The sequence below is a fragment of the Vicia villosa genome, unplaced genomic scaffold, assembly GCF_029867415.1.
Source record: "Vicia villosa cultivar HV-30 ecotype Madison, WI unplaced genomic scaffold, Vvil1.0 ctg.001227F_1_1, whole genome shotgun sequence".
NCBI classification, from domain to species: Eukaryota; Viridiplantae; Streptophyta; class Magnoliopsida; order Fabales; family Fabaceae; genus Vicia; species Vicia villosa.
This window is the reverse complement of record NW_026705541.1, coordinates 212,305-236,076: the sequence shown is the minus strand read 5'-3', so window position 1 is coordinate 236,076 and position 23,772 is coordinate 212,305. Positions and strand designations below refer to the sequence as shown.

The window sequence follows — 23,772 nt, the reverse complement described above, 5'->3', positions numbered from 1 at the left end:
GTTTACAAAAATATTTTTGGATCTTTGACACGGTTAAGTGTTTGATAAATAATCGATACCAGAATCGGAGCTCCAATTTCAATTGAAGGTGCGTGAAACACAAGAAATGAGGGGTATGAATTTGATATCAAGGTTTAAAAACAAATTCTTCTCAAGTCAAAAACAAAGAACACAAGAACAAAAATAAATAACACAATTATTTTTATCTTGGTTAACTGTTAACGAAATTAATTCTATCCACCCGCCAAGGTAATTTTGTCTTCTCGACAAAGATTTAATCCACTATAATATAACTGATTGCAGAAACCACAACAAAGACCAACTTTCAATGTTACAAATCACAAAGACTCCCCGTTAGTGTCTTCTTGAGAAAATCTGACTATACCCTAGTCTCTCAAGGAACTATCAATTCACAAGTTGAATACAATGTTTTATGCTTACACAGACGCCTCTTGAAAGAAGATTACACAAGTTTGATTACAATCAAATAACACAAAAGTGTTAATCAAGTATATGAACAAAAGCTCACTTGATACAAGTTAACGAACAAAAGCTCACTTGCTTTACCAATAGACATATCTTTTCAGCATAAGTTTTGTATAGTAGATTATAAACATTTATTCCTGTTTTCAATCTTCCTTTTATTTCCAAAAAGAAGTTCGTTGAAGGGTTGAATATGAATACTTAATTCCAGCTATTTTGTCCACAACGATAAGTGAGGGAGTGGTCAATGTAACACCCTTCAAAACCCACATATATTTTCCACGTATAATAGGAATTAAATCCATTTAAATCACCAACAATGATGTCACCTTCATAAAAACTTTACAATATAAAGTGTCATGCACCGTAACACGGGTTCTCAAAACTTATATATAACCAATATTTCATTAACACAACAATAATAATCAACTTCTTGTAGTGGAATTCATAGTTCAAAATATCATTATTTAAAATACTTCATAAACTCTTTCATACTACATCAGTCATGAATAATAAACCAAAATAATCAATCACCATGAAAGGCAACTCGTTATACTAAAACAAATAAAAGAACACAACAATTCGAAACAAATGATCCCAATTCCGATGTTACATATCAGAGCAAGACCCTTTTATTGAGAATGACACGCTAAAAGACTCCACAAAGCTATCCTCTAAGCTTCAACGAACTAATCCTGATTACCTGTGCGTTACACGCATGGAGATAACATTCAAACAAAAAGGGTGAGTATTTCATAATTATTATAAAATACATAAGGAATAAATATAGTAGTTGTATAACAAGTATCAACAATCGCATATATATATATCGATACATGCGTATACTCATACTTCATATATTTACTCACACCTGCACATCATCATCTACTCACAACATCATTATATATCATAATCATCATCTAATTCTCATTTACTCATGGATAGTCAAACATCACACCATCAAACATTATGAATTGTCGCAAACAATGAAATGCAACATCATTAGACTCATGCAGGTGGTACAAAAACTTTACTGATGACTCAGTCATCGTTCTCCAAAGATCCCCACCAATAGGATCAATTCTCCCTTGGAACCAAAGATCTTCATAATATTGCACCCAATTCACACAATGGAATTGAGGCCATCACTGGACCAATTGTCCTGCAAATATCACTGGACTAATGTTCCAACATATACTATGAATGTATGATGCACAACATCATAATAATCAGTTACCACGGCTAGTCAAAATGCATCAACATTCACTTACTCATCATATCATACAATTATCTCAATTACACAAACATCACCATAACACAAACATCATATTTTTCACTCAAATTTTCAAACAAGTGTTTTTATTCTTAATATTTCATAAAGAATTTTCTACATGTATGTTCATACTATTCCAAAACATTCATATCATTCTCATAAACACTTGAGCACTATATTGTCATTATAAATTGCTTGTTTGGAAGAGAAGATCAATCATGGTGATTGACATATGTTCATCAACTTTACTACTCAAATATTTTCCAAAAGTGTTTTGTAATTGCTTGTTGTCCAAGGAAAGGATTGTTTTTCTTGTTCTTCTTGGTTGGTTGTATCTTGCTGTTCAGGATTGTTGGAAGTAAGAAAGTCACTTTGAGCGGATTGTTCTCTTAATGGACTTAGTGTAAAATCCAAGAGGATTATTCTGGGAACCATGATATATTCCTGTGTCCTTTATTTTTTTCTCCACTTTATTGCTTTCATAATCTCACCATAAACTAGAAAAATAAGAACAACTTGTTTCTAAAAACCGATAAATTTTCAAAGTCCTAATTAAACCCCCTCTTAGGCGCACTCTTGAACTTACAATGTATAAAATTTCTAGTTTCATTTATACACCCGCTGCCGTCTTCTTCTTAGACGACTTCGTAAAACCTTATCACCAAAGCTCAATACGATGGCGATGTGGGCTTACTCTACCATAGTCATTCTTCCTTCTCCGTTAGCTTATCATCCATGGTTAAATATCTCTTCAACGCTTCTAGTAAACCCTGTGGAACAAGAAGGGATTACATCTTCAAGCGTCGCAAACTGAAATCATTCACACCGGTGAATTTCTCAATCTCATACTTCGTTGATGACATCTTCTTAGCCACGCTCACTGCACCAGTTTATTGTGTCGGAGAACCGTCAAGAACAAATCAAAACTACGAGAAAGATTGAGTTTCTTGAATAAACACAAGAAACCCTATAAGGTCTCAAGAAAGAGAGAACAAGGAAGAAGAAGAAAAATAAGGATTGGTTGTAATTGTTTTTCTATTCCCTTTCTCTATTGGGGTTTATAAAGTACAAGTGAATAGCAACAACCGAACTCTCTCAACAACATGTGAGGACTAGATTATTTATAGAATATAGTTCTAAGCTAACTTAAACAATAGGGTTAAACAAATAGGTCCAACTCGATATGTTAACTAACTTAGAATTATCGACTACTACAAGCTAGAACACAATTCGACTAAAACATACAGGACTTCGACATTAGCATGTGAACAAATTTCGACAACATGCTCAATCTCTATCAACAAATTTCGACAACAAATTTCGATCCAAAATCTCACACATAATACCCAACATAATCTTATGAAAATTATATAAACTATTAAGGAAAAAAAAATATTTCATGATATTGCATGAGATTAAAATAATTCTTATTTTATTTTAGAACTTCATTGATCGTTAGATTTATCTGCTCTTACATCCTTAGTGTGCTTCGAAATTCTCAATGTCCAAGAAGGTGATCAAACCACTTGGTGCGGGAGCATATAATAAGTTATAGTGAGGAAACTGGTGGAATTTTTACATATTTATAGTGTCCGAAAATAAATTCAGTGGTGAGTACAACTACAAGGATGATAGAACTCTAAAAATAAATTTTGTAGCACAACAGAGAATTAAAAGACCTGTATTTACTAGTAATCTTTTAATGTTTTATTGTAAGAATAGGAAAAGTCAATATTAACATTCACATATTTATAGTGTCCGAAAAAATCCCATCATGACCACTGATACTTACGACGTCCTTATATCAGGTCTGGTTCCTAATTGGAAGGTTTTTTTTCCTTGTATAGTACTGTATGATAATTTAAGAACTACCTAATGTTGTTATTTCGCCCTATGATAATTTCTTATAGCCCATTAATTTTATTTATTGTTGGTGATTTTAGTATCATCAATGTATTTTGGTAGTAATGTGATTTACTATAGGCCAATGCAATTATGCGTTAAGTTTGAAACGAGTTAGGGTAGTACGGAGTGCATACTCGTCGAGCCGAACATGTAATTGAATACGAATAATAGAAACAGGGTTCCAAGGGGCGTAGCCCCTGGCGGGGTGCGGGGCAGCGCCCCGTCGGGGTCCAAGGGGCAGAGCCCCTGGCGGGGTGCGGGGCATAACCGTGTTTCTGAAAAGTTGTACCTTTTTGGTTTCTGTTATTAATCTCCTATATAAGGAGTCATTTGGCCTCAATTTTGGCACATGAAATTATACTTCCTCTCTACATTCTAATCTGTTCTCTATTTTCAGAAACAGATTGCTCTTCGAGAATTATCCCCGCAAAGATTTCGTGAACCCAGACAAAAATAGGGTCGAAATACTTTGTTCGGAAAGTGAACGAACACGATTCTTCGAAGATATTCAGGATTATCATACCGAAAATCTAACAAACGAACAAATGGAGTTCCTAAAGATTCTGGTTCTATATTATTCTTGGTATTATGATTAAACGGGAGAATAAGGGGATTGTAATGACGCAATCTCACTACATTGAGAAAATACTCAAGAAGTTCAATTATGAAAATTGTTCTCTAGTAAGTACTCCCATGGATCCAGAAGAAAAGCTTATGCCAAATACAAGTAAACCTGTGGATCAACTCGAACACTCAAGAGCTATAGGCTCTTTGATGTATGCTATGATTAGCACTATACCGGATATTGCTTAGGCGGTTGGAAAATTGAGAAGATTTACTAGTAATCCTAGTAGACATCATTGGCATGCGATAACAAGGGTATTCAATTACTTAAAGGGTACTATGAATTATGGATTGTCATATATGGGATTTCCTTCGGTGTTAGAGGGTTATTTGGATGCTAGTTGGATTAATAATGTTGAAGATTCATCCTCTACAAGTGGATGGGTGTTCTTGCTTGGGGGAGGTGCCATCTCATGGGCTTCCAAGAAGCAAACATGTATAACTAGTTCCACAATGGAATCTGAGTTTGTAGCATTAGCTGTTGCTGGTAAAGAAGCAGAATGAGTAAGGAACTTGGTATATGAGATTCCGATATGGCCTAAACCGATATCACCAATTTTTATCCGTTGTGATAGTAGTGCCACACTGGCTAAAGCATATAGTCAAATATACAATGGAAAGTCTACACATTTGAGTATTAGACATTGTATGATTAGGGAATTAGTCATGAATGGGGTGATATCTATTGAGTTTGTTCGGTCGCAACAAAACTTAGCTAAACACTTGACGAAGGGGTTAGCTAGAGACTTAGTGAAGAAGTCGGTAATTGGGATGGGATTAAAGTCCATTTAAATCTATTAGCTATGGTATACCCAATTCCCTTCTAATACAATGTTAGAAGCAGAATTCAATGTGGAAAGATCATAATTAAAGATTGGAGCAATTGTGTTTATCTTCCCAAGGTATGTGCTCAGACCTGCAAGTGATGGCTAGGTTGAAGTATATCTTCTTAATGGTTCTTTTGGAAAATTGCAAATACAGGTGCAAGATTAAAAGGATCACCTATGTGAGCATGAAGTTTTGCCGCTTCAAGAAGCTTGGACTTGGCTTCCTATATGCTTATTAATGGATAAGGACACATGGCTTGTAAAGTGTCAAGTATGAATAGTAGAGTATTGTAAGAAACATATGTGTACTATATCTTCAGGTATTGAAATGGATTGACGGGTTCAATCATTGTGACACCCCGATTTTCGAGTATTTGGAATGTGTATTTGTACTAAGATGAAAATTCAATCGCAAGACATTTTCGTCTATGCATTTGTTTGATCGTTATACCTATAAGTAAATCAAGCATTATACTAAAATGGGGGGAGTTTGTTGGTGATTTTAGTATCATCAATGTATTTTGGTAGTAATAGTATTTACTATAGGCCAACGCAATTATGCGTTAAGTTTGAAACGATTTAGGGTAGTGCGGAGTGCACGCTCGTCGAGCCAAACGTGTAATTGAATACGAATAATAGAAACGGGGTTCCAAGGGGCGTAGCCCCTGGCGGGGTGCGGGGCAGCGCCCCGTCGGGGTCCAAGGGGCAGATCCCCTGGCGGGGTGCGGGGCATAATCGTTTTTCTGAAAAGTTGTACCTTTTCGGTTTCTGTTATTAATCTCCTATATAAGGAGTCATTTGGCCTCAATTTTGGCACATGAATTATACTTCCTCTCTACATTCTGATCTGTTCTCTATTGTCAGAAACAGATTGCTCTTCGAGAATTATCCCCGCAAAGATTTCGTGAACCCAGACAAGAATAGGGTCGAAATACTTTGTTCGGAAAGTGAACGAACACGATTCTTCGAAGATATCCAGGATTATTATACCAAAAATCTAACATTTATATTAAAGATTTAAGATATATATATATATATATATATATATATATATATATATATATATATATATATATATATATATATATATATATATATATATATATATATATATATATATATATATATATATATATATATATATATATGTTTAAAGTTGATTACTAAATGGATATTGTGTAGGCATTTTGTCAAACACATGGTTCCATTTTTTATTTAAATATTTGTTTATTTTATTGAATCCATAGGTTCATAAATATCGGAATGAAGATTAAGATCTATAGTTTGTTTGAACAAACCGGTTATATAGGAAATGAAAGAGAAAAGTTAGAAAATCAGAAGTGGAGTGATTGGGGGAACAAACAGGTCCACTCCTTTATATTATTAAATAGTGGAACTTAATTTTTTTTATTGGGTCTCTTATGTCATTATTTTTCAATTATCTTGAGGTTGTAAATGAAAGTCATTATGTTAATAATATTGATTTTGAAATTTTTGATAGTTTGTTCATGGAAAATTGAAAATGAAAATCTTGATAGTTTACCTATTGAAAATGAAATTCCTGATAGTGTGTACATTAGTGATGAAGTTAATAATGATGATGATAATTTTTTTGAAAGTTCATAGTGAAAAAAGAGTTGTTGACACAACCCACCTTTTCTAAACTTTGAAGGGTTCATTGATGTTAGAACACGTTTACCTAAGTAAACTTGCCTTGTTTAGACAGATTAATAATAAAGCAAATTTGTTGTGCTTTGCCACGTTTTACTATACTACAAAAATTAAACAACCAAATTGAAAACAAATATATTAACGTATATAACATTATTCCAATCACGGATTATAACAACTGTCCTAACTTATTCTGCTCAACACTAATTGCTTATAGCTAATACATTTATATTGCTTATACATAATAAGCTGAATTTATTGTTCTTCAATGCAAATTAAATGAGCTTATTTTAGGACTCCATTGTGACTTGCACTAGTTTATAGGATATTGAGCAAGTTGTTTGATATCCATTGGATGAGTTGTGTCTGGACTAATAGAACTATCATATGAAGTTAATGCTGTGAATTTGTTATAAGCTGATGAGGGATGAATTCCATCATAAAAAACATAATCATCTCTATTAGGACATGGTTTTAAACCAGGAATACACATCCCATCAGGCCTTGTTGGACAACAAGGAGTTTTTGTAAAAGTAAAAGCTGAAATAGAAAAGATTTATAAGTAAGAATCTAAATCATAGAAAAATTCTATTGCTATATTATTAAACTAGAATGCGAAATTATAAAAATTTAAATGTTTACCTGGTGTGCTTTGTACTGGACCAGCAGTACTATTTACAAAGATAGATCTGGAATTAGGAAGTTTGGCATTGAATTTATCCACTAGAGATCTAAGCTTCTGACTGAATATTAATGCAGCCGCATTCTGACTTTCAACACATGATCCATTATTTCCATTCTTAGCTATGTTGTTTGGAAGGCAACCTAATAGGCCCAACCCAACTAGTATGAATTTTCTTGCTCCATTAACATACAAATCCTGTTAACCGAAAATACCAATTTGTATATTTAAAAAAAATTCATATAATTACAAAATAATCATGATAAAGTTTTAGGCAATATACCTTTAAATCAAGAGAATATTGGTTAATAAGAACTTCAGCATACTGTTCAGGGTTATAAATGCGACTTGTTGGGTATATTTTGGGCATGAAGTAATTGTTTAGGTAATCGTTGCTGCCAATATTCACATAATATAGGCACTTCTTCAGATAGTTTTTAGCTTGAGACACACCTCCAAGCTCTTTTCCTATTTGGGAAACTATGGTCTTGTGATTTTTTATCTGTTGTCTCAAAGGGATTCGATCACCCTGCATATATTGCGTAATATTAGTTAAGTGAAAATTTGAAATTATTTTAAAATATTTAAATATAAAAAAGACATAATATTTTAATAAAGTATCAAATATATACCAATTGTTTGCCAGACTCATCGCGAATTCCTCCTGAACCAGATGCATAATTAACACCCTTGAGTATGTCTGAGTCACCCATGTTTGCGAAAGGTGGGATGAAATCCTTGACTCCGAGTAATTGACCTACGATGAAACATTAATTTTTAAATTTTAACTAGCAAATCTAAATAAGAAAAATAACAATGTTGTTCTCTAATGGTGTGGAAAATATTACCAGTATAATCAATTGTTGTTAGTCCATTGGTAAATCGTCCGGTTGCACCAGTTGGAAAGTCGATGCCATATGGCTTGTAGTTAGCTTTTGCTTGGGTGTTAAGATTGTTGTTGTTTCCATTGTCAGAGAAGGAGTCACTAAATACGAAAATGCATTTCACTTGAGGTGATTCTCCGTGGGCACAAGAACGCTGCATATAGCTTGCAGCCAAGAGAAAAAGATTCAAAATCAACCATTTTTTAGTCTCGCAAGTCATATTATTAGAATTGGAAATGATAAATTATATTGTGATATTGTAAATGAGTACGTAAATAAGAAGATGGAGGGAGTATATATAGGGTGTGTGTCGCCCAATTTGTCAAAACAAAGTATTAATGTAGGATGGATGACGGGTTTGGCAAGTAACAAAATCTGAAGGTCCACAATTGATTTAAATATTGAACCTAGGATCTTGAAATGTCAAAAAATAAATTATGGTACCAAGAAAAATAAGTCATTCCCTTAACTTTGGAATCACGTTACTAGTTTGCACGTATTTTTCCGTGAAATTGTTGAGATATGCGAATATATCATTGCTCATTATGGCATGTGTTGGTGGTATTCTAGAGGTGGTATGTTATAAATTATAGTGTTACAGAATTCTGCAGAGGAAAACTGGTTTTTGACACTTTTTGCACTATACTTCCACTGGTGGAAGATATGCTTTAAAACTGCACTGAACACTTTTTTCACTATACTTCCACTGGTGGAAGATATGCTTTGAATATGCTATTTTACTGAATTCACCACCAACTGATATATCTTTCTTAGCATTACAAAGCCTTTATATAGGCTTGACTCAAAACTGACATAGAAGACAATAAGATGATAATTAAGATGAGGACTCTTTGGTTCTCTCAATCTTAATGATACAATTCTAACATAACTCTAAATAAAGACAGTAATTATATTATGATGGTTACAACTCTTTTGCACTTCTTTCATAATGCTTACTCATAGTGGTGGTTACAACACATTAATTTTAACACTCCCCCTTAATGTGTTGCTCTTTAACTCCCATTGCTTCTCTAAGTTGCTGAAATCTTCCTCTTGGTAGTGCTTTAGTAAAAATGTCTGCAAGTTGCTCTTCTGAATTGCAGAACACTAACTGCACATCACCATCTTCGATCACACTTCGAATGAAGTGGTGCTTTATATTAATATGTCTTGTTCGACTGTGGAAAACAGGATTCTTCGCCATGGCTATTGCTGATTTATTGTCACAGTGGAGCAGCAGACTTTCTTCTTGCTTTTCTCCGATATCTTCAAGAATTCTTCTCAACCACAATGATTGTTGTGTAGCCAAACCAGCTGCCATATATTCTGCTTCAGCTGAAGATTGCGCTACAGTGTCTTGTTTCTTCGAACACCAAGAAATTACTCCTGAACCCAGGCTGAACACATACCAGAAGTGCTTTTCATGTCATCAACACTTCCAGCCCAATCACTGTCACAATAGCCTTTAATTTTGAGTTTAAAACTCTTTTCAAACCTGATTCCATGCTCCATGGTTCCCATGACATACCTTAGAACTCTTTTTGCTGCTCCAAGGTGCAAGTGACTCGGTTTACTCATGAACCTTGAGAGTAAACTAGAAGCCAACATTAAGTCGGGTCGTGTAGCTGTTAGATAAAACAAGCTTCCAACCAAACTTCTATACATGCTTGCATCTACTAATCTTCCACCATCTTCCTTCTTTAATTTTTCATTCACCACTAAAGGAATGTCAACAGGTTTGCAGTCTTTCATGCCAAACTTTTTCAAAATATTTTCAGCATATCTCCTTTGACAAATAAAAACTCCATATTCATCTTGGTAAACCTCAATACCAAGAAAATGATGCAGCAAGCCAAGATCACTCATCTCATATTTTTTCATCATTTCTATTTTAAAATTTTCAACCATTTTCTTGTTGTTACCCGTATACACCAAATCATCAACATAAAGGGCAACAAGAAGGATATCATCTTTACCTTGATGTTTCACATACAAGGTATACTCACTTGGACTTCTTTGAAATCCTTGTTGAATGAAGTAGCTGTCAATTTCACTATACCATGCTCTAGGGGCTTGTTTCAACCCATAGAGAGCTTTCTTCAACTTGTAAACTTTTTCTTCTTGGCCTTTAGTCACAAAGCCTTGAGGTTGCTGCACATATACCTCTTCTTTTAATTCTCCATTCAGGAAAGCTGACTTCACATCAAGTTGGTACAAGTTCCACCCTTTTTGAGCTGCTAATGCAATAACTGTTCGTACAGTATCCAATCTTGCAACTGGGGCAAAAGTTTCACAATAGTCAATTCCAGGCTGTTGTGCATAGCCTTTTACTACCAATCTAGCCTTGGCTCTTTGAATTGACCCATCTGGATTATGCTTTAATTTGTACACCCACTTTACTCCAATAGCTTCTTTGTCATTTGGCTTCTCAACTAGCTGCCATGTTTCATTTTTCTCAATGGCATTTATCTCTTCTTGCATCGCATTCCTCCAAACATCTTCTTTGATTGCTTCATCAAAATTTTCAGGTTCCACAACACAATAGTTGCATCTTGCATAAATATCACTCAAATCCTTCAATTTTATTGGAGTTGAGCAGGGAGATGATGAACTTGAACTTGGTGAACTTGGAGAGGATGAGGAACTTGGTGTACATGGAGCCGGTTGCTCATTCTCAGCTGCTGAATTTTGTTGTTGTAATATGATTGCAGGGACTGTTTTCTCCTTCATTCTGTCTTCTTCCCAATTCCAAGAAGCATTCTCATCAAATACAACATCCCGGCTAATGATCACCTTGTTTGTCTTCAAGTTGTAAAGTCTATAGCCCTTCGACATGGAACTATAGCCAATAAAGACACATCTTTCACTTGTTTCTTCCAGCTTTGTCCTCTTTTGTTTAGGAATTTGAGCATAGCAAACACATCCAAAAATTTTAAGATGGTTCACCGACGGTGTTCTTCCACTCCAAGCTTCAAATGGAGTCTTTTTCCACACTGCCTTTGTTGGACACCTGTTCATCAAATACACGGCAGTGTTAACGGCCTCGGGCCAAAAGGTTTTAGGTAAACCTTTCTCAAGTAGCATAGATTTCGCCATCTCCATCACAGTTTGGTTCTTTCTTTCAGATACACCATTTTGCTGAGGTGTATAGCCAACAGTGAGCTGTCTTTCAACACCTTCATCTTCACAAAATTTGTGAAATTCATTTGAGGTGTACTCCTTCCCTCGATCACTTCTCAGCATTTTTATAAATCGACCACTTTGTTTTTCAACTAATGCTTTAAACTTCTTAAAGATTACAAACGCTTCAGATTTTTGTCTCATGAAATATACCCAAGTCATGCGGGTAAAGTCGTCAATAAACAAGATAAAGTACCTGTTTTTGCCATGAGACAAAGTATTCATAGGACCACACACATCTGTGTGTACAAGTTCCAACACTTGTTTGGCTCTCCATGCACTTTCTTTTGGGACTGGTTGCCGGTGGTGTTTGCCTAGGACACATCCTTCACACACACCAGATTTTTCTTCGATTCTTGGTAGCCCATACACCATCTTCTTTTGATAGAGTAACTTGAGACTTTCGTAATTCAAATGCCCAAGTCTCCTGTGCCATAAACATGAGTCATTCTCTTCTCTGGCCATCAAGCTTACATTTTTCTCATAGTTGAAAGATAGTGGAAAGCTCCTGTTGCTAGTCATCTTCACAACGGCAACACTTCTTCTTTCTGAGTCAAAAATTCTGCACTCTCTATTCTCAAAGTTTAGAGAATAGTCGTGCTCCAGAAGTTGTCCAATGCTAAGCAAATTTTCGTCTAATTCTGGCACATAAAGCGTGTCATGCATGACTTTGCTTCCTTGCTTTGTGGTGACTCCAATGCTTCCTTTCCCTTTCACTTCGACATGTTCTCCATTGCCCAATTTAACTTTTGAGGCAAATGAAGAATCAATGTTTATAAATGCTTCCTTCTGTCCGGTCATATGGTTGCTACAGCCGCTGTCCAAATACCAAACATTTTTACCTTCTTCATGCAATGCTTTTTGACAAGCAAAAAACAAATTTCCTTCATCAGATTCTCCTCCTGCGTACGAAGCATGTTGCTGATTTGCAAGACGACAATCCTTTTGAAGGTGCCCGAATCTCTTGCAATTGTGACATTGCGGTTTGCCTTTGTTCCAACACTCCTTCTCGTCATGAGTGCCGCTGTTACAAATTCTGCACCATTTGTTTGATGCTTCATTCCATCTTCCGCCATTTGTGCCTCTTCCAGATCTGCCACGTTGGTTTCGACCTCTGCCTCTGCCTCTTCCAAATCTGCCACCTCTAGAAGACTCACCTCTAGTTTGTATTTGGGGCTTATTTTCACCATTGTTGGACTGAATGTTGAGTTTAGATTGAAAGGCACTCTCAATTGATTTTTCAGAATGTCGTAACATCCTTTGCTCGTAGGATCTCAAAGACCCCATCAACCCTTGAACAGTTAAGGTTGATAGATCCTTGGTTTCTTCTATCACACCCACCATTGGGTCAAATCTTGCTGTCAAACTAATCAGAATTTTGTCAACAATTCTACGATCATCTATCATATCACCATGTGACTTCATCTGATTCACCAACTCCGAGATTCTGTTGAAGTACTCATTCAGGCTCTCATTCTCCTTCATTCTTTCATTTTCATAATCTCTCTTGAGAGATTGAAGCTTCACCGTTCGCACCTTTGAGTCTCCTTCGAACTCTTGTTGTAGGATACTCCAGGCTTCTTTCGATGTTTTAGCTCTCATAATCCTTGGGAAAATGGATAGAGAGACTCCTCTTTGAATCATTCCGAGAACTCCAGCATCTGTGATCTTCTTCTTCAACTCTTCAAGCCGTTGGCTTGATTCTTCAGCTTTTTCTTTTGATTTTTCAGCCTCCGTTGGTGCCGGTTCTTCATATCCGGTTTTGACGTACTCTAGAACATCCAAAGATGTGAATAGAGTCTCCATTTTAACTGCCCAAAAATCATAGTTCTCTCCTTCAAATAGAGGAACTTTGACATTGCTGTAAGTTGCGGAAGGGTTGTTTGTAAAAGCCATAACTTTTGTTGTTTTTGTTGGGGCTGCAAGGATCTGCAGCTCTGATACCACTCTGTTGGTGGTATTCTAGAGGTGGTATGTTATAAATTATAGTGTTACAGAATTCTGCAGAGGAAAACTGGTTTTTGACACTTTTTGCACTATACTTCCACTGGTGGAAGATATGCTTTAAAACTGCACTGAACACTTTTTTCACTATACTTCCACTGGTGGAAGATATGCTTTGAATATGCTATTTTACTGAATTCACCACCAACTGATATATCTTTCTTAGCATTACAAAGCCTTTATATAGGCTTGACTCAAAACTGACATAGAAGACAATAAGATGATAATTAAGATGAGGACTCTTTGGTTCTCTCAATCTTAATGATACAATTCTAACATAACTCTAAATAAAGACAGTAATTATATTATGATGGTTACAACTCTTTTGCACTTCTTTCATAATGCTTACTCATAGTGGTGGTTACAACACATTAATTTTAACAGCATGTATTTTTCCTTTTTTATTGATTATGGCAATGGTGTAGCGATGGCTCATTATGTTAGTTTAATAGTAGGTGTGGGAAGGGGCAAATCTATCATATAAGAAAATAAGATGTTCTTGAAATACCTAAACTACCCTTCTTGCTCCAAATGATACCACGTGGATATCTTAACTAACAAGCCCAACTTTTGTTTTGATAACAAACCCTATTTTCCTTCTATTAATGCTATTTTTTTTCTTTGAAAGTATATCAAATTTTCAAAATTATATTGCTATTCCCTAGGCGTGCTATTACTGCAAACCTTCTCACTTCTCTCTCAAACCTCTCTTCCCTTTTCTCTGACTTTTTTTTCTTTTTCACTACTCTCTCTGTTTTCAATCTTCTTCCTCACAACTGGGGACATCATCTTCTTCTTAAATTCATTCATCATCAATGGAGTAAAGTTTCTTATTCAAACATTTGTTTATTTTCCATGTTTTATTAACTAATTGAGTTTTGTGTTCTATTTTTTTCAGTTGCTATTCATTACTCTTTATCAAGGATTTATCTTCTTATTCATCTTTCAGATCTGAAACGTCTTCTGACTGGACCATCAGATCTGAAATTAAAATCACAAAAATCGATATTAAGAAATTAATATATTAATTACGTGTTGATTCAATCCAAACAAAAGTTACATATTTTGTAACTTCTATTCTGATTTATATTAAATTATGTGATTTGTAAATAAATATTTGCATATTCATAAATATACATCAAGTTTATCAACTCTCAAATGGAACCATTACTCCAGCAACCTACTCCTCATTATTTTTCTGAATACCCACATCTATTTCGTGAACAAAATATTAAATATTAACTGAAACATAAAGTTACTGATCAAAATATTGATTATTAACGGGAACATGAAATTACAAAAGGTTGTTTAGACACAATTCTTTCAATTTTGTTCCTGAATTTTTTTAGGCACAATTTAATGCTAATTATTCTTATTTTTTTTCACAAAAATATTACATACTTTTAATATTTTTTAATTAAAAATATACATCTGAAACAAATGCGCGTCCCATACCAGTTGAAACGAACGCACGGGTTTGTTACTAGTTGCTTATAAAAAAATAAGTTGGCGTGGGAGGTACCTTGTTCTAGTATATTAAAACAATATAATCATGTGTGATGTTTTGAATAGTTTATGTTTGCCAATATTCAGTTCTTTCAGATCAAATAGATACTTCAAACTACTTCGTTGAACACCTCAAACCTTAACCAAACAAATAATGCTTCCAAGATTTAAGCACAAACACCACAGCTACACATTCTAAATCATGGATAGGGTAATTCCTCTCATAAACCTTCAGTTGTCTCAAAGCATTAGCCACAACTTCACCATTCCGCAAAAGCACATCAGCTAAACTCATTTTTGACGCATCACAATAAACCACAAACGATTTACTTGAACTCGGCAAAATTAAAACTAGCATTGTCGTTAATTTTTTCTCGAGCTCTTGAAAACTCTTTTCACACTGAGCCCCCAAAACATAAAATCACCACAAAACTCTTGAAAACTCTTTTCACACTGAGCATCCAAAACATAATTGGGTCAAGGGCAATGCTAACTTCAAAAAGCCTTCAAGAAACCTCTTGTAGTAACCATCCAAACCAGAAAAACTTTTAAAAAACTTCCACGGATACAATAATATACCACCACAATAAATCCAATGGACAAGAAAGCTCACTTCTCGCAACCAAACCTCAGACTTGGATAACTTAGCATACAACTTCTTCTTTTGCAAAGTCTACAGCATAACTCTTAGATGTTTTACATGCTCTTCGTTTGACTTAGAATACATCAAAATATTTTTGATGAACAAAACCACAAACTGATCCAAGTAAGGACGGAAGATCCTACTCATATACTCCATAAACATACATGGCGCATTAGACACACTGAACGACGTCAAAAAATACTCATAATGACCATATCTTGTTCTAAAAGTTATCTTCTGAATATCTTCATCCTTAAGTCGAATTTAAAGATAATTCGATTACAAATCAATATTACTAAACACGCAAGCACCAACTAACTGATCCATGAGGTCATCAGTTCTTGGAATAGGACACTTGTTCTTAATACTAACCTTATTCACTTGTCGATAATCTATGCACAACCTCATGCTACTGTATTTCTTCTTGACTAACAACACTGGCGCTCCATATAGAAAAACATTAGGTCAAAAAAATTCTTCGCAAGTAGATTCTCTAAATGTTTCTTCAACTCACTCAACTCTAAAGCAGGCATTCTGTATGGTGTCACTGATCGTGACTTTACATGTCTATTAGTCGGAAGATTGCAAGTGCACAGTCGTGTCGTGTAATTTTAAAAGATATCGAATCCACATGGACTATAAATCGATCTACCGTTATCTAAAGTTACTATGTAAAGCTAAGGCTAATGATATTTGAATTGTTTATAAGGGGAAACAAAAATCTTAAATCTAGATAAAATCTAAATGCTCGGATATCGGTATGTAATTCGTCTAACTTAGGTAATCCGAAGTTTCATTGGCCAGGTTCTTATCAAATAAAAAATCTTTATTAAATATGTCATTTAAAAGTCCTCCTCTCAAACTCCCGCTCTGTTGATTAAGACTACAATCCTAACTCATAATGTACGCTATCGCTGTCCCACCAGATTTAGAAACGCTTTTTGAAAACATCAGAATTAATAAAATTCCTTTTTCATGCAGGTATTATTTAATTAAAAACTCTAATCTCAAACTCTCGCTCTGTTGACTTAGACTATACTAATATCCCCTAACGTACGCTTTCGCTGTCCCGCTGAGTTTAAAAATACCTTTTGAAAATAAATAATATCTAATTAGTTTTAACACGCTCTCGATGTCCTTAAAACTAATGTCCTGTGTCTACTATCTGGTTAAATATCCTAAACTCTCGCTCTGTTGATTTTAACCTTAATCAGTTATAAAATCTCAAACTTCCGCTCTGTTGATTTTATAAACTTTAATAAATACAATTAGACACTAAAACCAGAAAAAAAGTGATTTTCAAAAAACATTATTTAGGCCAATTTATTTCGGATTCCTTTGTTTAGATTAATTTACATACCGACATCTGATTAAATTAGCCAGACATACTTATTAAATTAAACATGCATAAACAATCGTAATTAATATATTCAGGCATATTCATCAGCATATAATAATTAATCATGCAATCAATAAATAAATACTGTAAATAAAAACCTAGATAATAATAAAAACTGGAATTAAATTTTGAATCTTCAAGTACTGAACTTTCTACCACAGGTCGGTTGGATTGTTCTTCAATTAATTATTCAGCAGAAAAATAAAGCAAGGAAATAAAAAACTTGAATCTAATGTAAGGTTAGATCAGTTAAAGATTCACAACAATTTCCGGTATAGAAATTGTTGTGAGAAAAGATGAACGAAAAATAGAAACCACTACAAGAACATAGGACATTAGCGTCGGCCAAAAGTCGTCGCTAACTGAGCAAAAACCAACACTAATAGTGCTTAGCGTCGGTGTCGGGGCTGTCACTCCAAACCTCGAAGCTAACAGTAGCTTGAGGCCGACGCTAACGTAGTGTCGGCTATTAGCAACGCTACAAGGACACTATACATGATTAATGGTCTACACTACTACAACATTAGCGTCGGTTTTATGCAACGCTAATTTATGACACGTGGTAAAATATGACTGGGTTTCAACTTTATAGGATCATTACATCTCATCATTAGCGTTGGCCATCTGCGTCGCTAAAGTGTGCCACGTGTGCACCTATGATAGGATAACTTCCAGAATCTGGTTTTACCGTTTATAACTTAGTGTCGGTTTTAGCCAACGCTTTTTTTTTTTTTGGTTTAACCAGTTTTGACTACACCCATATATATAAAATATATCAAACTAGTATTATTTACACCAATAAGTTATAAAATATGATATAATACCATTAATAAATATAATTAACTATTTTGAAATAGAAGCAATAAATTGCAAAATATGATACAAAACTGATAAATCTTCATAGTGATACATTACTTATAAAACAATCCAATTTACTTATACATGTCAAGGCGTACCAAAATAAGTATACTTATAAGTCAAACTAGACATAAGGAAATCATAACACAATCTTATAATCACACAAATTTGCTTATACATGCCCAGGTGTACCAAAATAAGAATACTTATAAGTCAAACTAGACATAAGGCAATCATAACACAATCTAGACATAAGGCAATCATAACACAATCTAGACATAAATCAACTCTATTGATTAAGATCATCAGCAGCAACATAATCTTCCTCATCCTCCTACAACATTTAAAAAAACAATGTAACAGTTAGCAATTTTGAACCATAAATGACAAATTGACAAATATATCAAATATAAATTAATTAATGTCAATCATCAATCTATATATAAATTGTGAAATGATGAGATAACTAGATTTCATGAGATTAAAGTGCGAATGATACAAATATATAAAGTGTGAATTTAAAACAAGACAAAGTTGGCTTCAGTTGTGTAGCTCCTGAATAATTATGAAAAAACATCCATTTATACTTAAGCCTTACGGAGAAGAAAAACATCCATTTACCCACATGTGATGCTAGGGTCAAATTCAAAGCAGCACCACTAGTGTGGCATATACAAACCTTCACATGATATTTGTACTCCAACTTAGCATACACAGACATGATATATCCAGCATAAAAGATCATCAATCCATTGCCATAGATGCATTTAACTAATACCTACACATTAATATCAAAACATATAGAAAGAAATACTATTGAGTGTATTTAATACTAATGAATGCTACTGTTATAAGTGTTAATGTCATTGCCCAACGCAGTTCTCACAGTCTTTGAGCTCAGGTACATGATATATCCCATAAACATTACTTCTATATTGAAAGAGAGAGATTTATGTGAACAAGTACTTAGTTCAAGCGAATGATATTATTTGGATGGCACCATTCGGGCCGCAATGGTTAGCTACATTAAACTACATTGTTCATTCCTCCTCTAGTTTCCTTTAATCTGAGCATACAAACACATGCTTAACTATATAACATTACATATTACTTCAATATCATCTTGCAACATATGAACTAATACATGCGGTGTTGTCTACAAGTATGCTGCACTGGGGAAAACTCTAATGCACTGATGTGATTGTAGCACCTTATTTAAAATTTAAATAAAAGAAGGCTTGTTATGTTAACTATATATATTATTAGCTCTCGTATCGTTAGGTCGTATCGTAGCATGTTAACTCTAATGCACTGATGTTATTGTATGCTTTAATTTATATAATTCATACAGCACCATCTCAAAAAACCATATATCCAGATGCAAAAAAAGAGAAAGAAATGAAAGTCAAAGGAATAGTAAAAGTACCGAAGAGTTATAATGAGAATGTTCATTCAAAGGAGCACTAGTAGATCCCGCCTGACGAGACTGAAACATATCAAACATTTTCCTAAGATCTTCAAATTGCTTTGCCAATTCATCTGCACGTATTAGCTCGTGCAGTCTCTTCTCGTGCAGCAGCAGCTTCAGCTCTAGCAGCCTCAATGGCTTGGCTATCTGCTTCTCTATTGGGGTTTGTAATTAATACCTGTGTCAAGAAGCTCACTCCATATCTTACGTTGCGCGCCAATTGTGTAACTCCATAACACCTCCCCCGTGTTTTACCTCGGGCAACTTCTTTCCACATTTGTATTCTTGTTGATCCATCAACATCATCACGAGTTTGTGTGGCTTGTGTAAGACAACTCACGTATGCTTCCTGTACAACATAAGATTAATGTGTCAAAGAGTATACCATGTTAGTAAAAATGAATGTGTATAAAATGGCAATTGAGGCTAATATCCTTACAGTAAACACACCAATGCTCTCTTAATTCATTCAAATTCCAAACTACAAACACATAAGCTTCAACAATTTCATCATTTGATCTAAGATTCTAAGCAATAGATCACAAATCTGATCTAGCAGTAACACTTCCAAATATTGGAGTAAACCCATAACGAAATCAAGAAAACAAATAAGGTGTAACTCATTGTAACATTGGCAGCACATTATTGATACTACTGAAACTAAATCTAACAAGTAGTGGGTTGAAATTATCAAGTCTGTATTATGACAGAATTATCATGATTGAAAATAAGTACCTTACAAAATATTATATACTATAAAGGATGTAGTATCTAAGATGATATATTTATGTTATTTAGATTTTCACTATTTTAATGTGGATCCATTCATACAGGAGAAATTATTTTTAAAGGCTCTTTCTTTGTTCAAGATACAGTAACGCTCATAAATGGTATAGTTAAGAATGTTGCAAACCAAGGAAATCCTTATTAGGATGGACTAAATAAATCTCCAAGAACATGGCGCAAATAGTGACAAAAAATTGATATATACTTAAAAGTCCCAACATTACCTATACAGAGTGTAATTTAAGCTTGTTTTCTTCAGTTTCTTACTAATAGGCATTTAAATGCAGTTTATTAATAATAAGCTTATTTTCTTCAGTGTGAAATTTCTAAGCCTTAATGAACTTACATGTGTTGTCGCTGCACGCTCGTCAACCCACACCCCATTCTTCTTTTTATGGATGGCAATGAAGAGTTCATCCAGATGTGCGGGTCGCTTGAGTTTTTTAGCCTATAAAATTAAAGACAATATATATGGTCACAATGTATATTTGATATAATTATATTAACGCATTTTAATTACAAATACAATACATACCAATCCAAGTGCAACATCATGGTGAGCTATACGCCCGGACATATGGATTGCCCCACCTCTGCTTGATGATCGATTAATCTTATTTTGTTTGGAGACATCTTTGAACTCTTCTGACTGCCACTTTTTAAGAAGAAATGTCCATGTATCTACACCCATCCAAGGCGGCCTGCACCCCTTGTCTCTAGCCTTTTGCAATATATCGCGCAGTCGTGTAGCACATTTTTTATGAAACAAGTGAAGGATAGAAAAACACTTAGAAAGGGGGGGTTTGAATAAGTGTGACTTTAAAAACTCTTCAGATAAAAACAATGAACACAATATTTTTTTCTTGGTTCGTTGTTAACGAAACTACTCCAGTCCACCCCCTTAGAGTGATTTACCTCAACTGAGGATTTAATCCACTAATCAATCTTGATTACAATGGTTTTCCACTTAGATACCCTCTAAGTCTTCTAGAGTATTATGATCACAACCTGATCACTCTAGGAAAACAATGCTTAGATACCCTCTAAGACTTCTAGAGAATCCGATCACAACTTGATCTCCTCTAGTACCTTTATAAATGAATGTAAACAAATTCTTATAAGAGTTATACAATGCTTCTTAATAAGCTATAATCACAATTGTGATATTTCTCTTAAGTTTAAGCTTAATCTCACTAAGATATTACAACAGTAATGAAGTGAGTTTGGAGATGAAGTTTGAGAGCTCTTCACTTTGACAGCGTTTCTGTATTTTTGCGTAAGTGTTGTGTTCAGCTTCTCATCAGAACTTCTATATATAGGCGTTTGAGAAGATGACCGTTGGGAGAATTTAATACGTTGCGTGATCCGTACAGCATTGCATTTAATGTTTCACTCTTTTGTCAACTACCTCGAGCCTTGCTTTTCCTACTTTAACTGACTTTGCCTTTCATAGGTTCTAATGTTCCTTTTGTCAGTCAGCGTAGCCTGCCATCTTGTACTTGCTTCTGATCTGATCTTTGTAGATACAACGTTTGAATATCAGAGTCATTCAGCTTGGTGTAGAGCATCTTCTTGTCTTCTGACCTTGAAGTGCTTCTTAGCGTGATACCATAAGAACTTAAGTGCTTCTGCTTCTGCTTCTTAGCGTGATACCATCTTCTGATGTCTTGCGTGAGCATGTTCTGATGTTGCATACTTGAACCTTCTGAGTCAGTGCTTCTTGCGCTGAATTGTGCATACTCTTCATATATTTCCTGAAATGGAAAATGCATAGGATTAGAGTACCACATTGTCTTATACAAAATTCATATACATTGTTATCATCAAAACTAAGAATATTGATCGGAACAAATCTTGTTCTAATAATCTCCCCCTTTTGATGATGACAAAATCATATATAATTGATATGAATTTACAATCAGAATATCAGATGACTAAAGACAATTACACAGTTATAGCATAAGCATATAAACAGAGTGTGTGAATATGTCTCCCCCTGAGAGTAACAATCCCCCCCTGAGATTAACAATCCCCCCCTGAAATAAATACTGGAAGAATTTATAAATAAAAGACTTCCCTGAGTATTTTCCATTTCAGTCGAGACGTTCACATTAGCTTAGAACTTCAGAACATTCAGAGCTTCTGCTTCTTGCTTCCATAGGACAGCTTCAAAGCTTTGAATTTCTTCTTGAATCATTGCATGCTTGATTGTATCAGAACATTATTGAATGTACCAGAGCATTATCAGAGCATCTTTACATCTTGAAATGTTGAGATAACTAGATTTCATGAGATTAAAGTGCGAATGATACAAATATATAAAGCGTGAATTTAAAACAAGACAAAGTTGGCTTCAGTTGTGTAGCTCCTGAATAATTATGAAAAAACATCCATTTATACTTAAGCCTTACGGAGAAGAAAAACATCCATTTACCCACATGTGATGCTAGGGTCAAATTCAAAGCAGCACCACTAGTGTGGCATATACAAACCTTCACATGATATTTGTACTCCAACTTAGCATACACGGACATGATATATCCAGCATAAAAGATCATCAATCCATTGCCATAGATGCATTTAACTAATACCTACACATTAATATCAAAACATATAGAAAGAAATACTATTGAGTGTATTTAATACTAATGAATGCTATTGTTATAAGTGTTAATGTCATTGCCCAACGCAGTTCTCACAGTCTTTGAGCTCAGGTACATGATATATCCCATAGACATTACTTTTATATTGAAAGAGAGAGATTTATGTGAACAAGTAGTTAGTTCAGGCGAATGATATTATTTGGATGGCACCATTCGGGCCGCAATGGTTAGCTACATTAAACTACATTGTTCACTCCTCCTCTAGTTTCCTTTAATCTGAGCATACAAACACATGCTTAACTATATAACATTACTTATTACTTCAATATCATCTTGCAACATATGAACTAATACATGTGGTGTTGTCTACAAGTATGCTGCATTGGGGAAAACTCTAATGCACTGATGTGATTGTAGCACCTTATTTAAAATTTAAATAAAAGAAGGCTTGTTATGTTAACTATATATATTATTAGCTCTTGTATCGTTAGGTCGTATCGTAGCATGTTAACTCTAATGCACTGATGTTATTGTATGCTTTAATTTATATAATTCATACAGCACCATCTCAAAAAACCATATATCCAGATGCAAAAAAAGAGAAAGAAATGAAAGTCAAAGGAATAGTAAAAGTACCGAAGAGTTATAATGAGAATGTTCATTCAAAGGAGCACTAGTAGATCCCGCCTGACGAGACTGAAACATATCAAACATTTTCATAAGATCTTCAAATTGCTTTGCCAATTCATCTGCACGTATTAGCTCGTGCAGCCTCTTCTCGTGCAGCAGCAGCTTCAGCTCTAGCAGCCTCAATGGCTTGGCTATCTGCTTCTCTATTGGGGTTTGTAATTAATACCTGTGTCAAGAAGCTCACTCCATATCTTACGTTGCGCGCCAATTGTGTAACTCCATAACACCTCCCCGTGTTTTACCTCTGGCAACTTCTTTCCACATTTGTATTCTTGTTGATCCATCA

The 23,772-nt window shown here is 34.6% G+C and overlaps 1 protein-coding gene across 1 annotated transcript; it reads right to left on the bottom strand.

Moving 5' to 3' along the window:
• Positions 1 to 6,906: 6,906 nt before the first annotated feature.
• Positions 6,907 to 8,600, bottom strand: LOC131634108 (GDSL esterase/lipase At5g45670-like). The gene is made up of 5 exons (XM_058904774.1): positions 8,314 to 8,600; positions 8,098 to 8,222; positions 7,749 to 7,994; positions 7,426 to 7,663; positions 6,907 to 7,323 (listed from the first exon to the last, which is right to left on the bottom strand). The coding sequence occupies exons 1-5, from the start codon at positions 8,567 to 8,569 to the stop codon at positions 7,097 to 7,099; spliced, it is 1,092 nt and encodes a 363-aa protein (XP_058760757.1). The 5' UTR covers positions 8,570 to 8,600; the 3' UTR covers positions 6,907 to 7,096.
• Between the last annotated feature and the right edge of the window lie 15,172 nt (positions 8,601 to 23,772).

Bases quoted from the DNA above. Each gene is read 5' to 3' on its own strand.
- LOC131634108 (XM_058904774.1), bottom strand. From the start codon at position 8,569: ATGACTTGCGAGACTAAAAAATGGTTGATTTTGAATCTTTTTCTCTTG. The intron at 8,223-8,313 runs GTAATATTTTCC...GTTTCATCGTAG, and splicing joins AACAACAATTGATTATACTG to GTCAATTACTCGGAGTCAAG. The intron at 7,995-8,097 runs GTATATATTTGA...CAATATATGCAG, and splicing joins ATGAGTCTGGCAAACAATTG to GGTGATCGAATCCCTTTGAG.